Below are 18,050 nucleotides of genomic sequence, written 5' to 3' on the forward strand. Positions count from 1 at the left end.
GTACATTGCGAAAAACTTTGGCTAATGCATTCTTTTCTTAAACAACATTTTTCAAACAAGGTCACATTGTCTAATTGATGTAATGTTAATCATAATTTAATATTATTTATAGTTGCCTTAAAGACGAACACCGATAAACAAAAAACTAACTGTTTTTTTATATTTATTCTCCAAAAAATGTACCTCTGCATTTGCAATTTTGAGTAAAAATGGTGTTTTTAAATTTATATACAGCAATATATGAATATACTTTTTGAAAAATGTAAACAAAACCAATAACAAGTGTTACTTTCTAAAATATTTAGTTAATATGGAGCAACTTAGTTAGGTAAATTTAATGGTTAAAAACTTTCACAAGTATTACTTAAATAAACGAACAGCGAACGGTGAGAATGTTGAGCAAATTGAAAATACACAAAATATAAAGGCACTTATATCTGTTCTTCCATTTTTACCCAAGCAGCAGTAGATTTCACGCGAAAAAAAAGAGACGGAAATAGTTCGGGTGTTTTGCTAAAAATAAAAACACCTGTTTTAGCACGGCAACGAAGTCTCTTTAATTTTTATCCGATTTTTATGAACAATCTCATTGGGCGGGAAATTTAGTTCACTATCTTTCATAGGTCACGTGTAGTTTTACTTTAGAATGAGTTAGTTGCGTAAAATGACGCCCAATCAGGAAGACCAAAAGAATACATACAAAATTGGGTTTTTGAATTGGCTCCAAATTAGACCCTGAGGCCAAATTCAAAATGTCTGATATACAGTTTATCTTAGTTTTACTAGACCTAAAACTAGGGTCCAAAGGCGTACAACCAATTTTACGACTTTTCAAAAGCTGTCTTTTTTTTTGCTGGACCTTTTTATCAAAATTCATTCAAAAAACAAAAATTACAATACATATCATCTCAATAGAATAATCAACTCAACGCTATAAATTAACACATCAAAACTTTTCACTAACATTATATAAAAATCTAATGAAATCAGAATTTTAGGTGATAAAATTTAAGTGTCAAATCTTTGGCCGCCATTATATAAAAAAAAAACAAAAAAATATTCTATCCTAAATTGTGAAATTAAGGAACAGTATCAAATAGAAATGAGAAAAGTTTATATATCCTCGTAGTGCGAACTATTTTAAAAGTTTTAGTTCTTTTTCATAAATTTCGTTCAATTAAATAATAAAAACCTTAGATACTAAATTCAATTTCAGTAGCTTTCTAGCATCGACAGCTATATGTATATGCTCTTCACGTCTTCTTCACTTTGTTCAAACATCCGGTTAATTTATTATACGCTCTACATGGCCATGTATGGGTATAACTTTTTATAGTATAATATTTTTTAAAATCTTTATATAAATCTCATAGTCTTATTTGAACTCCAGTGTTTCAAATCTGTTTCAAACTTTACTTTTATCAAATCAGTTAAGCATACTTATGTATATCTAATTATACATATAGTTACTTATTATTATATTATATATTATATTTGTTTGGTTACCATATTTATTACATACAAATATTTTAATTGTTTGTCAAAAATTATAATAATAGATAATTATCTATTCATTGCGACTATTTGCTCTATTTCTGTTTTCTCAGCCTTTTCTTTTTAGATTGTTCGGTCACCACGTGGATATTTCTTCTTTTTTACTACTCTACTTACCGCTTTGTCAGTGCCCTTAACTACTTATGATATTTATCTTTATAAAACTTTTATGTACATATATTCAGAAGAATCAGGACCAAAAGTTATTTAGATTCATATTTAAGTATAGCCTTCATTACAATTGTTGGACTTAATTATAATAATAGTAGTATAGACTCTGATTTTATTTGGCCTTAAGAGCGCATTATATTCCATTTAACTTATGAATGTTTTGTACAAGTTTTTACCTTTATGGTATATAATCCCCACAGTGCCTAAAGGATTATTGTAACTGCTTTATTTTGCCGCTTACAACCATGAATTATAGAAACCAATAAAATTAAGTGCATTAATGCGCTTTGCTCATCATTTTGTATGACTATAACGAATGGAACTTGGATTTCATACTGGCCAAGGGCATAGCAATCATTTATGTTTGCATATAAAATATATTTTATATATACATACCTATATATAGGTGTGGTTGAAAGATAATACCAATATATGTATATATGTATGTAATCTTGTGGACATTCGTATATTTGGCATTTAAAAGCCTCTCGGCAAATGACATATGTTGTTGAGTGGATAGATTAAAACTGAGCTAATTGGTTACGCGACTAATTACAAATAATCAATATGTTCGTTTAATTTAAGTGTAATGCCTTATGCAAGCAATTTTATAAGAATTGGCAAAAAAAAAAACAAAAAAAACTTCATGCACATGCATATTGATTTATTTCCGCTACTTCTTTTTTAATTTCTTTATTTAAAATTTTTTTTACCAAGACATTTCCTTCATTAAATATGTATGGATACCTCTTATTGTAAAAAAATAAAGATGGTAATGGCAAGAGGAGGTATTTTTAAGGTAAGGTATTTTACTTTATTTTTACTGCAAATCAACTTTTACTTCAATGAAGTTTTCTGAAGTCTTCCACATATACATATACATGTACCTATATATAAATATATTAACTAAATCATTGAACATTTATTTAAGAATCACAAAGTATTTATTATCGGTTATACAGATATGGAAGATATTTATCTTTTGGTGATATTAACTACATATATAAATATTTATAACAATTTTAAATATCATTAAAGATATTAACAATAATGTTCTTAATATATTTTTAAAATTGAACACATACTTAGCCAAAAATTTTTAATTTTTACATGTAAAAAGAATACAAAGCAATTGAGGTGAATAAGGATATTGCAGAAGTTTATTTCTTTATTTTGATATTACATTAATATAAATAATTACTAAATTAAATGTTTAAACGTTGGTCTACAAAATGTTGTTCCATTAATTTATTTTCAATATGAAATCTATGAATTTGATTTATTATTTTAAAGCAGCATAAGAATTGTCATCGATTGTTTTACCAAAGGTGTAAGAAATATTTATTTATCAAGATAGAATACTTTTAGCAATAAGGACTTTATTAACATCGCAAAAGACTCCATCTAGACGTCATTTACACATCAGTAGTTAACAGAAAATGTTAAGTTAATTTAGTATTTCACAAAACTTGAACAACATAAGCGTGTGAAAAAGCCGCTAGCATTTTCAAGGACCCAAAAGCTTTTTAGCACATTTAAGCTTAGTTGGTTTCGTCCTGTTCATTTCGTTCTGACTGGTTTCGTATGAGGCTTTTCAGATGGTGGTGATATCGGCTAAAAGCTTTTTTATGTGACAATAGTTAGTTTTCTTATCAGTTCCATGATAATTTTTTCTTCTCGTAGTTTACTCTAAAAAGTAGGCAACACATTTTCACACTTGCTCTTTGGGATTTCTTGCATTTGGTTTACTATTCGGGCACTTTAGAACAATTAAATAAGCACACACACTTTATATATTTTTAATATTTAATATTTATTTCAGTTTCTTTTATTTCATTTCGTGTTTTTTTGTTTGTTTTTTGTTTTTGTATTGTTTAAATTCTTACAGTATTTTTAGCAGTTACTTTCGCTGTGTCTTCGCTTATTTCAATTATAATATTAATCATATCTTTGTTGTATACGAGTGAGTGTGTTGTTTTTGTGTGTGTGTGTGTGTGTGTGTGTGTGTGAGTGTGTTTGTTTTTTTTTTTGTGTTTAACATGGGTTATGGTTACTTTATATATGTATTTATGTAAGTTAATTTATAACCTTTTTCCTTTTCTTTACTTTTTGTGTTTTAGCTTAACAATTTAAACATTTATTTATGCTTTCAACATTTGTCGGATCTTTGTTTTAATTTCTTGTTTTATAAAACAATTTCGCTCATAAAAAACTAATTACAAATATTCCATACATTTATTTATATATATTTTGTTTTGTGTTTTTTTTTTTTTTTAGTTTTAGCCTTGAAATGAAATAATGTTTGTTATTTACAATATTCAGAGTTGGAAATGTATATTATTAAATTTCTATAAATGCAAAATGAAAATTTAACAAACGATTTCTAAGAATTGACAATTTTGCTTGCCGTTTTGTTTTTCTCTTTATTATATACTATATAATATTTACAATTATATTTGTTATAAATATTTACTTTAGGTAACTGTGCTGAATTTATATAATTTTATTTAAACGCTCGGCAAGTTAGCTGATTTAGTGATTTGGGTTTTCGTTTTTTTTTTTTTGTCTCTATATATTTAAGCTAGTCATGGCAAAATGTGACATTCTTCACAACATTTTACTTAGGAGTAGGAAGGGGGAGGGGCTAGATGCATTGTTGTAGTTTAATTTAGTTCAGTTACTAACTTGATTTTACATTTAAATTTTGCATTGAAGCAGCGCTTATTGACATTTAATTACTATGATTTTTTTTTTTTTTATTTGCTTTTAATTTTTATTAGTAGTTTAGTTTCTGGTTGTTGCTTTCAATTTTAGTATTGCTTAAAGCAAAGCTGCTTCTCTTCAATTTGAAAGCGGACTAATTAAATTGTCTTGACAAAGTAATTAACCCATCTTACGCTGTCTAATCAATATGTAAATATGTGTTTTGTATGTATGTATATGTATTTATGTAGGTATTTATGCTTAATTTAATTGCTCAAATCAATGTTATAACAAATTCGCGTAAAATCTAAATTAATGAAAATTTTTAAATTACATTTAACTATGCGATTGTTTTTTTTTTTTTTTTTGTTGGTTGTTGCAGTTGCTGTTCAAAACTAAATATTTTTTTTATTAGATTAAGAATTGTTTTTAATTGTAGTTTTTAGTTTTAGTAATACATACACATACAATATGCATAAGTTTAACTTTTATGTATATGTTTGCTATGCTTGCTTTTATTTATTTTTGTTTTTTTCATTTTTCATTTGCTTAATGTTTCACTCCAAGTTACTTAGAGCAATTGCTTGCAGACCAACTACAAAAAGTCCAACTACTGGAATATATATTGATGGGCCGATTGTTGGCATGAATTGCAGCATTTCTCCTTATATCGATGCAGTCGACATAGACCCATAGATCGAGCATTGCGACAATAACGTGACGAGTCGTGACAATGCAAAGCTGCCGATGCGGACACTGAAAAGTGTTAAAAAAAACAATTTATTAAACATTTTGTTTATATTGTAACTTCTTACACTGTCTTAAAATAAATATTCTTCTGCATATTAGTAAAAATAACACCCATTAAAATTAGTTTCACATGCTTTTTTCTTTGTAGCCACAGTGCTGATTGCCTTCTTTCTACTTTCGGATCATAATAGCTATATCTCCTGCTCTCGTAGATCTCAATTGAATTTCCTGTTCAGCCGATAACAAACGGTCCGATACCGAAAAATAAGCACCGAATAAAAATCTAAAATACCAGTTTAGATAGAACAGATGGACAGATAAATAATAAATAAATTTTATTGTGCCCATTTCAGACTTCTTTAATTATCAAAATCTTCACATCTATTAAAATGTATTAAACAAAATCTTAAATGATTTCATAGCTAAGTTTTCAAGTTTTTAAAATCCAAATAAAAAATAAAAAATTACAAATTTAAAATTCTAGTCCTTCAAGGATATCACTTAGATTTCGATGGGGACAACTATTTTTTAGCATATATTCTTAGTTTAGCCCTTAAAATCTAGTTTGATTTAGAGATGATTAACTTTAATGGTGCAATTTTCATTACAACACTTATCGATGCAAACTAAATTATTATTATTCCATTTACATTAATAATTAGTACTAAAACTACTCACACTTTGCCTGACAGGGTGGACTCTTGCAGACCTTTCTGACCGCTGGGCGGGGCTGATGTTTGCACACATTGCCAGCTGGCCGACGAGTGCCATACCAAACGCACTGCAGTATGCGGTACTTGATGCCTTGGCGACTGCACGGAGCATTACACTGCAAAAACCAGCAAAAATTGTAGGACATTAATTGATAATGTTTTTTAATAAGCACCCCAGGAACAGCAACAGGAGCAGGACCTGAAGCTAGAGGGGTCGCGCCAACCTACCTCAGACCAAGGCTCCACACGCCAAACGCCTTTGCAACGCTCATTGTAACATTCCTGACGCACCAGAGGCTTCTCGTACTCATCGCAAGCCGTGCCCAAACTGCCGTTCTCATACCGGCAGCTTACCTCACGACGCTGCACAGCCGTATTCCGACCATGGCAGCGGGAGTTCTGGCACAAAGTCCAATCGCCCTTGGTCCACTGAGGACAGGGCTCATTGCCGCAGCTCTGGAACGTGTCGGGCATGTCCAGGCCGTGGGCGGTGCACTTTGAATTGTCCACCATGTCGTTTTCATTGTCCTTGTTGTTAGTGTTGGTGTTGGTGTTGGTATTGCCATTCCCGGCCTTTGCCTCTCGCAGGCAGCTTAATGTGCGGCGCTTTGGGAGAACAGAAAAAAAACAGCAAAAAAATACAAGAAAATAAATTTTTGCCCATAAAATAAGAAAGTACAACGCAAGCAAGCCAGCAGGTTGAAGGTAGTAGATTGTGGCCCATGTCGAGACCTTTGGCTGTTAAAATATTTAATCTTGTGCTTGATTTTATGAGGCTGCTACTGAAGTCAGATTTGTGGACTGGGAATTTGCTGTGCATTTGGCTAATTATTGCATTAATGCCACCAGATGCCTCTGGCATGGAGAAGAAAAGTGAATTGAGCATTCTTTTTCGATTAGGAAAACTAAAATGATTAAAAGAATCTTTTAGGGGATATTATTGTGGCTCTATAAAGCACTTAAGAAAATCAAATCTTCATTCTATGTGGCCAAAAAATCTCAGAGGAACAACTCTAAGGCTAGATTAAAAATCCCCATATTCATGGGGATCTCTCATAAGCAGCCCTATATGATATAGTTAACCCCAATGAAACTACCTTTCAGTACTTTTCTGTTCAAACTGAGGAACAACAGAATTTTTGATTTATTCGATTTCCACTTTCCTTTGGTTTGCTTTAAACCTTACCAATAGTTTAAGGTACTTGCTGTGTCTTGAATGGTTCTTCAATTGAAATTTCCATCTAACATATCTTACCTGTAAACCACTGCCAGCTGCACCACATTCCTGACTGCATCTGGACCAATCACCCAAATGCCATTTGTAGATAAAGCCATCGCTTTCAATGCTCAAATTTGTTGACGACAATGTTGTTGCTTTTGGTGTTGTTGTTGATGTTGTTGTTGTAGTTGTTGCAGTGGTTGCTGTCTCCCATCTTGCATGCGGCATATGGGGTGGTTGCGTCGCCTCAGTCGTTTCCCCCATAGCTTTCGCTTCGATATTTAGCTCTTTGGTCATCACACGCACTGGTTCATCTTGCTCGAAATGTTGAGGTTCCAAATCAACGCCATACTTGATCGCCTCGCCATGCAGCAAATGTTGGCCACGTGAATCCTTGAAACGCTGCAAGGGCCATAGTAACTGTGGATATTCGTGTAAGGAAGAAAAATTTTGTTTGTTAGGCTTAAATGCTTGAAAAATACATGTCGAGCCTATGCTGTAGTTGTTGTTGTTGTTGGCTTAAATATGCGCTGAGGTAAAATCTTTGGGTTGGTGTTTTCCATTTTTTTTTCCAATGGCTGCCACGTTTCCTGTTGCCCCTGCCATAACGTGTAATGTGAGTCAATTTGTGTGTGTCTGTGTGTGTGGGTGTGTGGACGAATATGTGTGCATTCTTCATGCATAGCCACTTGAATTGCCCACATCAATTGCTTCACGTTGACTGACTACGAACTGCAAAATCCGATTAGCCATTGAACCTCTGTACCCTACCCTAATCCAACCACCTCTCTCTCTTTTTCAGTCTATGTACCCTGTCTAACACATCTCGCTAGAAATTTGACTACCAAATGCGGCCAATGGATTTTTGGACAAAAAAAATAGGATATTTCGAAGCTTTTGATACACTTGAAGAAATTGTAAACTCAAAAATGAACTAAACGGCCACTCCTTGAGAATGGTGGACCTCTATATATAAGGAGTATTTAAATTGGGATATTTAGTATGGAATAAAATTATATATTATCTTTTATCACTATTCTTTAGGTCATAGAGACAATTCCAAATTTAAAGGGATTGATGTTTTAATCAACTTAGCAAATGCCACAAATGCCTGTCTTTGATTGGTCACTTAAAAGGATTAAGTCATGGGCTAAAAGGAAACTATGCTCTTTCATCAAATATTGCAGTCTGAAGTCTAAACTTTCTTTAATGAGCATATCGAATATTTTCAAATTTATCTTTACTTTATTGTGTTCTTATGGGTCCCCTTACAGCAGTCAACAAGGAAATGCATTGCAGAGAAGAGAATAGGATATTTTGTTTTTTTGTGGATTTTTAATTTTTTGATGTTCGTTATCTTGGCCTTTTTTCAAGTGTCGTTGGAAATGACTTGAACACAGTTTTCGCAACTAGAAAACAAACCTCAAACCCTTATGAAAACGGCTCCCACACTATGAAGCTTATTGTCAAAAAGCATTGTCCTGGTCTAACGTCAACATCATTGCGCTGCTCGTTTTCATTTACAGCTGCACAGAGAGAAACGAAAGGGAGATATACATTAAGAGAAAGAGAGAAAGAGAGAAGGAGTTGAAGGAGAACTAAAGCTAGTAGAACCGATTTCGAGTCGAGTTGGAGGCACACAGAGATGATTTCCCAAGTGGCACTTGAAACCGACAAATACGTTTGCATAGTTTTTGGGGTTTTTTGTTGTTGCTGCAACCAGCCGGTTGCATCTGCTGCTGCTGTTGCTGCTACTGCGCTTTTATGTGCAGCCTGGTCGACTTCTGTTCCCCAAACTACCTCCCATTTTAACCGCCCATTTTGACATTTGTTAGCCAGCTCTACAACAGCCAGCAGCGACAATGACGATGACGCCTCCATTGCCTTTTATTGTTGGCACCGCAATCGGAACTTTGGTTCTTGTTGCTGTTACTGCTGCTTCTATTGTTGTTGTTGTCAATATGGTAGCAACATCGATGGGGCTATGGGTGGGTGGTTGAGGTCATGGGTCTAGGGAATTTTTGGCTAGTATTTTGTGTGTTGCCTTGGCTCTTATGACTGTCATGCGTTGCGCTTTTTTGGGCAACTGTAATTAGTTCAAAGTCATGCCTACGTTTTTGGATTTTGGTTGGATTTTAAATTTTTGCAAAAATATCCCATAGGCAGCCTTTGTTTGAACTATGAAAAGATTCCTCAGTACAAAAAAAAGAAAACAGAAATTGCAAAGCAACAAAAAAAGCAACATTTTTCGTGTTGCTTTGAATTTAATGAAGTCCAGTGCATAGAACAGACAAATACAATTATGAAATCCCTACACTAAGTTCGTAGATCTCCCTCTTTCTCTCTCTCTCTCTCATTTCTGTTTCTCTCTTTAATTGTAATTTATTTGCTAATTTTTTCATTGGAGTTCAAAATGTATCAGCATTCAACATATAACAACAATCAAAATCGTTTGAAGCCCAAGATAAAGTAAGAATAACTAAAAGTGGTAACGCTAGATTGTAGCAATTTTTAACCAATCTATAAGAGAAATCGTTCGAACTGCTAACGATTTAATTTAATTGTACTATCTTTTTATGAAAAGAACACATTTCGTTTTCCTTTTTTAATCTTGACGATGATTAATACCATTTTGTGTGATTTTTTTTTAAACTCCTGAGGATTTTCAATCGGAGCACATTTTATCACGTTGTTTTTTCTTTCTATCCCAAGAATTTACCACGTTATTAAAAAAAACCCCAATAAAAATAAAGTTATATTAAAGAACGCTATGTTTTTAAACCACAAAATGCTAGTTCCAAATAACACTTTATTGCCTTATTAGCAGTCTTAATTAGGCTAAAATATGTTGCATTTCCATCTTCATTTCGCACCTGGCAGTCATTTAGATGCATGTGATACATTCAATACAAATTCAAATCTCTCATTAGCAACTCATAACGTATTTTATGAACTCTTTGGCAGGTGGCAGGGAATGGCAAACCAAAAACAACAAAAAAGAAAAGCTCATATTTTTGTCCAAACGCACATCGTTAAATTCTCACGCCTGACAGGCGATGCCAGCAGACACTGCTGCACAAAATTATCCAACTAGTTGCAAAACCAAAAGCAACGTGAACCGACAACTCAACCAAAATGTATGTCATTTCATTTAATTTAACTTTCAATGTAAAAAAAAAATAGAAAATTAATATGAAAACAAAAAAAAAACACACTCACAAAAATATATATGCAGCAAAATTGCAGCCAAATGGCATGGAGTTTAAATGGAGCGAGGGTAAAAGTGCCAAGGAGGCAGAATCCTGCAACTGCAGCCTCCTCTTCAACAACATGCTTGCATTTAGCCCAGCTTCAGCTTTGGCTCAGTGTGGCCCAGCTTCCTGGCATTAATAAATAGTTGCAATCAAAATTAAAATGCGCAAAGCATTTCACTTGTTTTAAATCATTTGCGCTTGGAATGACGAATATGTATAGCAGCTATATTTGCCGCATAGAGGACGGCTGCCAGGATACAAGGATGCCGGGATGACGGGATGGAAATTTATTAACGCGCTTTAGCGCTCTCCACAAGCCAAAACACACAAAAAAAATAACACGAGACAGAGAGAGAGAAAAAAAAATAAAATTTGTCGGCCTGGGAAATGAAAGAAAATTTGTTTTTCCAGCTTTGGTCCTAATATAATTAATAGACCAAATGTGTTGGGTCATAAATTATTTGTTAGAGGCCAAAAAGGAAAATTGATGAAAGACCCCGAACAGGCGGGTTGCAGTTACTTAGCTAATTGGGATCGGCCTAGGTTGAAGTCAATGCATTAGTTTCCTATACATAAATATATAGCCTTAGCTATGGCCCATAATTTGTATGCTGATAGCTAATCAATAAAATGTGCTTCAGGTAGAAGTGTGTGGCAATTGACTATAGCAGCTTTTCCTCATCTCCTACTGATAATGATAATGATGATAATGATGATGGTGATGATAACGATGAGTTGCTAATGAGCTGCTCTCAATGGCAAACAATGCAATTAAAAATGAAATTGCCCAGGATTTCCATTCATCATAAAATCAAATTGAAGTTTATGGACTCCAATAAAGCAAGCTCACGGAGCTAGAGAGATGAGTGAAGTAAAATGGTTTGAAATTGAAATTAATGCCATGGAATGACTTCAAATGATGTCAGATGTTGGAACGTATATACGATGAGCTCATTCATTGGATTAATTAGTTAGATGAAAACAAAGTATTGCATACTTAAGACAAAATTTACTAATAAAAGATGAAAAATAAACTTTGGAGTATCAATATCCCTAGCAAATATATGTACGGCTAACATTCAAAGCAGAATCAGATAATGTAAACCTTTTTAAAAAATATATCATAATAAATCGAAGCAGTTAAAAAGCTCTATAGTGCTTTATAAATTTAGAGTTCTTATTTCTCTTTTTAGGTAAATTTATCCTTTTAAAATAGGAATAAAATTATTTTCATTTTGATTGCTAAAGGTAAAACTAAGCTAAGATTTATTTTGCATTGAAACGTTTCCTCATCTATGTGCATAAGTTTAATGAGTTAAAAGAGAAATTGGTCTATGGGTAACATGTCCATAAAAACATTGAAAAATTGTTTTTTTTTTTTTGTTTATAAAGATTTTAACGAAATTAAACTTAAATGAGACTAAAATAGAATATACAGATTACAAATTAAACAATCATTTTAAAAGTCTTCTTTAATTTGATATTGCAAATACTAAAACGCATACGTATTTCCATCCCCAGTTCATAGTCCGATTATATTTGCTAACCAATAAACAGATTAAGTCATAAATATTTAAATTTTAGGCTCATTAAACTGTCAACAATTGCAGAAATTGATGTATTTTATTATTAAATTTTAAAGTCGCTTTATGAAAAGGACATTAATTTGGTCCAAAAATGCCGCACAAACGCACACAGAGCCAAATGAACACACACTCACACGGAGAATTGCATAAGAGCTTGGCACTAAATGAAATGCAAATATATTTTATTTTTAACAATTATGGAAAATTATTATTATTATGAGAAAAAGAGAATGAGTAAGAGAGAGTTAATCAATGTGCCGCAAGCTTTCAACCTCAATTGACAGTTAGCATATGGTCCTGCCTCAACCTATATATACATATATCTCTGTGTGTGTGTGTGCGTGAGTGTGAGAGGGTTTTTATGTCTGTCAATGTGTGTCCTGTTTGGCTTGGCTAAATATTTTTTGCGGTTCGCATGTTTTTTGGCTAACCAGAGAAAATGTGCAACAAAAATTTAGTACCAAAATTAGATATAATCCTGTGTGTGTGTCTGTGTGAGTGTGTGGGAAAGGGTATAAATAAGTGTTTGTGTGTCTGTGTGTGTGTGTGTGTATGTGTGGCTTACAATTTTACGGTAACTAGCTTTGATAAATGCTTGCCGCCTGTGAAAATGGTTTGCCGTATCGCAATACCATCCACAACTGCACTCCGAGTCCTATATATGTATGTGTTCCCAAAGTCAGTCTGGGATCTAAAACTGAGTCTGCTGATGGTCTGAGTTGCGCTTGGCTGCGCTTCATAAATTATTTTTGCCTAATCTGCATACGGACGATGGAGAGCCAGTCAGTTGAAATTTTTGGGTTTTGGTACTACATATATATGTATACATTTTTTCTTCTTCTTTGCCGACTAGAGAATTTGTCGTCAAAGTAGCTAACTACAGTATGTGGTGAAAATTGATATACGCATTAACCAAAAGTTAAAAATTTGGAATCAAAATACAATTGATTATATAGGAGTTACTCTTCTGTGAGTCCAAATTGAAAATTATTAGTTTAAATAGATTTATACTTCTTTTCAAGAAATCGTTATTAAATATATTTTAAGTGAAAAAGTTGTTCTTAATTCAAAGTTAAAATATTGCACAACTTATTTTTCAAGATTTTGGAGCAATATGTCATTTGGGAAAAATTTTCAGACAATGTGTTCTTTTCTTTAAAAAGTGGGTTATAAATATGATAAGCACTGTATTTTAGAATAATAATACATCCAAGTTAACAATTGGTTAAATAGGTTAATATTTTTTTGAAGGTAAAAAGATGCGCTTGGTTAAGCTCAATACTAAAACTGTAATAAAAGAAGAACTTAAATAGATGAATACGAAACTAAAACCTTAATATGAGAACAAGAAAATGAATTTTGGTAGGAAATAGCAAATAAAAATATTTGACTATTTTACAGTTTAGACTATATGTATAGTAGTCTCAGCATGGATGGATTATATATCGACTTGTCATCAATATTATCGAAGTGATATCAATTCAACTTTATTGGCATTGTAAAGGAGATATTTGTACATATGTAAGTAGAATGGATTTTATTTTCTTTCTTCCGTAAGTCGGCAATTTTCATATAAATTTCAATTCTTCATCTAAATTGAATCACAATTTTCAAGCACACGACCTTATGTTATGGCCAGCACTGTAGAAATGAATCACATACTTTTACTCCCAACAACTTTCTTTTTGCTCCATTTTTTTGCACTCTTTGCTCTCGCACATGTTGATGTTAGACATGCCGCGCTCTTCCACCGGGTCTCAATGGTTTAATTTATTTTCTATTGCATTATAAATTTTGGTTGCCAAAAAGGAACCGAAGGAACTTCGACTGAAGTCGGAACACCGACATAAAGTTACCCAGTAGTACAACTTTTTATATTCACTTAAAAAATGTATGTTCTTTTTTTGAAACAAACTGATTCGTAGTACATACAACGAATAATTTTTTTGTCTTTATTCCAACCGATTCATTAACTAATTTGTTTTACAATTTGTTAATTTGCAAAAAACTGATTCTGAAATGAATCTGAACTGATACATAAGTGTTTTAATAGGTATACAAATCTGTTAAACAAAAAGGAGTAACAGTGTTCGTAAAGTTTTCGATAGAAGGCTTTAAAATTCAATTACTGTATGAAAAAGCAAAGGCTTTCCTTCTGCTCATTTTATGCCACCAAATACCCATCTACCCATATCAGCCTTCTATAGCTAAAGGATATAAAAACCGCAACACACACACACACACACACACATCCACAAGAAGGGAAATTTCTAGCAAAGCGTCAGGTGTAACATAGACGACGTTTACGTTGACTAAAAGCTAATTTTCTATGCCAAAAAAAAAACCAAAAAATTGTATTGCACATTTCGTCATTTATCTAGTTTAACTTTTATGTGGCTAGCCGAAAAACGTTTATATGCGCTCGCGCGGTAAAAAGAAAAACTTTTCAATTAATAAATTAAGTTTTTTTGGGTTTTTCTTTTCTTTTTTGGTTACTAATTGTTTGTTGGTCTGCACATTTTTCCCATTTATATACTTTATGCATATGGGTAAAACTTTTCACTGCACGTAATGGCATGGCACTTACCTAGCTGGCATATCAGCCTTATAGCAACAACAACACAGCTCAAATTATTAAATGCATAATTAATTAGTTGAATAAAAATTGACACAGATATGCATAGATATATAAAGATATGTACAAATAGATATAAATAGGTCATTTGTATATAGTTTAAATATGTTTTAATTGAGTTTTTTGCATGCAAAACAAATATACAACCTAGAAATAACTAACAAATAAGAGAAACTTCGCAATTCATACAACAAATAATTTCAACGTAATTTCAATAAATAAAAATTGTAAATTTTTTATGAGTTTTTACAGCAAACGTTACTATATCTATTTTCATGTAAGTACAAATATTTGTACAAATGTTTTGCCAGTCTATTTTATGGCAATAACTGTCGAGTTTTCTCTCCACTAAAAACTAAAGCTAAGTGCAATTTTCACTAAATTTAATTTTCAAACGTATTTGCACATTTATGGAAATCGAATACTCTCACAAAGGCTACAATCAAATTGTTGTGCAGTGTGACATGACCTAGACCCGAACTTCATTTGTGAAAATAGATTCATCTCTTTGCCAGAAAACTATATATTTGAAGAATCAAATTGAATATAAAAGAAGTACTTTAATCAAGTACTTTACGGATCAGATAGTATAAGGCATTAATACAGATGTTTGTAAGTCCACTTGAGTTGCCTTCTTTCTGATTGTCAACTAACTAACTAGCTTAACTTATTTATCAGCTCATAGCCGTTTGTGAGAAATATTATTTTATTCTATTCGGTCCTTAACGGATCCTTTTTTTATAAGCGACGCTGAAATTAAGAAGTGATTTTATATCTTACACACTTCCAATGACAGTTCAGAATAGATTCAAACTGAGTTTAGTGTTAATGATCAAAGTTAGGAACTAAACTACTTTGTATTGGAATTTTTTAGGAGAAAACTTAAACTTAAAAAATCAATGAAAATATTTTAAAATCAACCAAATTCAAATACTTTAAGCTCCATGGGGATAGTTTTTAGTCTTCACTACTGAACAGTAAAAAATTCCTCTTTGAAGAATATTACTTTAATTTTAAAATTTTGAAAGAAAAAAAAATTTTAAGAGTATATAAACTTTGACGTTGAGCTGCTGATTTTAGTTTATTTTCTACATATGAATCCCAGCACTATGCCAATTAGAGTGAAAAATGTGATTTAAGGTAATTTAAATTTAATTAAATTGTTCGATTTATGCTCATATTTTTTTCTCGATTTAAATCCACATATTTGCATTTGCTCACTCATATGAACACGTATGATATGTAGTGGTTGTGTTGATTAGTATATTGATAGAATAGAATTAATTAGATTTCAAAAATGCAATCAAAAAACATTGACAAAATTGATGTCAATCAAAAAAAAAAAAAAAAAAACATTGCACATTTTGCAATCAGGAAAAGCGAGAAAAAATAATATAGATGTTCGCTCTCATTCATGCACATTTTCAAAACACATCAATTTTAATAACATTAATATTGTTGATGAAAATTATACTTTGTGCAGCAATTTTCCCCAGCTAGTATTATTACTATTATGCCAATTGTTTGCTCATTTTCCGAGCAGCAGCAAACAGAAAATGTCTTTTGATGGGGCAGGCGGCACAACAAGACGCGCAAAAAGTTGCATAAAGAGGAAGACTTTCCTTTCCTTGTTGGCCAATTTAATGAAAATATTTTAATTAATTTTCATTATGGTATATCCGATAGTTGAAGTGTTTTTCTTTTTCAGTTTTTCTTTTTGCATACTCTTTTACTGAAGGAAACTCTTTACGCGCTTTAAATATTCGTTTTGTTTGTTTGTATGTATGAAGTGAAGTAAAAAGTGCTTAGTTCGTAATAATTATTTGGAAAGTTTTACCTACGTGGTATAATAAAGTTTTTGATTATTTAATTTGTAGTTTTATTTTAAGGATTCAAAGGGGAATATTTGGTTGGTGTATGCAACAATTTGTAGTTTCCCATTGTTGAGTGTGTTGTTATGTTGTTATTGTTGTTGTTGTTGTTGGAGCACCCAAGAAAAACAAAGGAAATCAAACAGATGAAGAAATATGTATGTATGTTTTACGTGGATAAAGTTTTGTATTTTAATCTATATTCTGAAAAATTGTATTTTGTTTCTTGTGTTTCTGTAAAAAATCATGCAAAATCTAGTCAAAAACTATTTGGAAAAAAATCATGCAAAAAGTTTTCTGAAATACAAAAATATATTTGATCAGAATAAAAATAAGGTCAGGTAAATTTTTAATGAGTTGCAAAGAAAACAAATCCTCCAAAAGACAGCAAAAAGAAAATACCAAAGTAGTTAAAAACGATTAACATAATTGATTCTTTAGACTTCTCTTTAATTCTATTAATCTATAGCTTATATGGCTTCATTAAATGATTATCGAATTAAGTTTTATATAGACTAAGTCAATGCAATTCAGATTATAAAATGAGCAGTTAGAAAATTTAAACACTTTTTGTATAATAACAAAAGCTAAATATATATATATATCTTGTGTCTGGCTCTCCTTTTGTATAGTTTGATTACTGCCACCAGTAAAATGTATATTTACCTGCGCTCACAACTCATACAAAATGACAAATTGCAACAATTTCTAGGCACAGTTGTAGTAGTGGTAGTGGGGAAAGATAAATATGCAGACATTGCAAAATTTATATGCAACACTTTGCCAGAGCACTAATTACACGCACATACAAAGTTCAAGAGTGGGCGGGGAACTGTGCCTGCCATCCATTTTCGACTACCTCAGATATATGACTACTGCCACTGTCTTTGGCTGGCCAAATTAATGGTTACAAATTTTTACAAGGTACAAATGAAAAAAAAAAAACAAAAGAACAAACAAAGAAGTCAAAAAAACGAATTTGCAGAACGACATATAAAAGATCCAATAACAGAAGAAGAAAAAACTTTATTCAACGCAAACGTAATGAATGAATTAAAATCAAAAGCTACTGGCAAAAGAAAAAATCGTTTACCAACATGAACACAAGAACACAGCGAACAAAGAACAAGAATTGCGAAATGAAGGTAGCATAGCGAAAGGATGCTTCTCACCTGAAGATTGCTCAGCAATGCCTGAAAATATGGCATGGCCAGTAAAGTTTTGGTGCGACTGCCACCGCTGCTGGCACTAGCTGGTTGTGGAATTCTGTCCTGCGATTGCACTAATTGCGATTGCTACAGACACAATACATATATCCATATTTATATATATACGTTTATAGATATATCAAGCAATTGCAATTATGTACAAGGAACAGTCGATAGTTTGGTGTGGGGTGGGAGGGATAGAGAAAGAAATATATAGTAAAATGGTTATTAACTGTGGTATTATTTATTAGCAATATGGTTTTCGATTACAAGTTATGTGGTTATGGATGATATGAGTAGGATGTACATAGGTTAAGCGACAAAAAGGTGAGGTTTTGATTTCGTTAAGTGTGTTAAAACAGCGTTCTCTTAATTTATCAAAGCTT

At 32.0% G+C, this 18,050-nt stretch overlaps 1 protein-coding gene across 3 annotated transcripts in view; it reads right to left on the minus strand.

The window, feature by feature from the left end:
• Positions 1-4,932: 4,932 nt before the first annotated feature.
• The window catches only part of LOC6644440 (protein madd-4), a 77,025-nt gene continuing 63,907 nt past the window's right edge, over positions 4,933-18,050 (minus strand). Inside the window, exons 15-19 of one of the 3 annotated variants that reach the window (XM_023176693.2) lie at positions 17,629-17,751; positions 7,147-7,512; positions 6,120-6,497; positions 5,857-6,007; positions 4,933-5,184 (exon numbers count right to left, since the gene is read on the minus strand). In XM_023176693.2, the coding sequence (XP_023032461.1) occupies positions 5,039-5,184; positions 5,857-6,007; positions 6,120-6,497; positions 7,147-7,512; positions 17,629-17,751 (1,164 nt within the window). In that variant the 3' untranslated portion in view covers positions 4,933-5,038. Of the gene's footprint in view, positions 5,185-5,856; positions 6,008-6,119; positions 6,498-7,146; positions 7,531-17,628; positions 17,752-18,050 lie in introns of all 3 variants that reach the window. The other 2 variants (XM_002067166.4, XM_023176694.2) reach the window with 2 other exon arrangements.

Source organism: Drosophila willistoni (assembly GCF_018902025.1).
Source record: "Drosophila willistoni isolate 14030-0811.24 chromosome 2R unlocalized genomic scaffold, UCI_dwil_1.1 Seg167, whole genome shotgun sequence".
Taxonomy (NCBI): domain Eukaryota; kingdom Metazoa; phylum Arthropoda; class Insecta; order Diptera; family Drosophilidae; genus Drosophila; species Drosophila willistoni.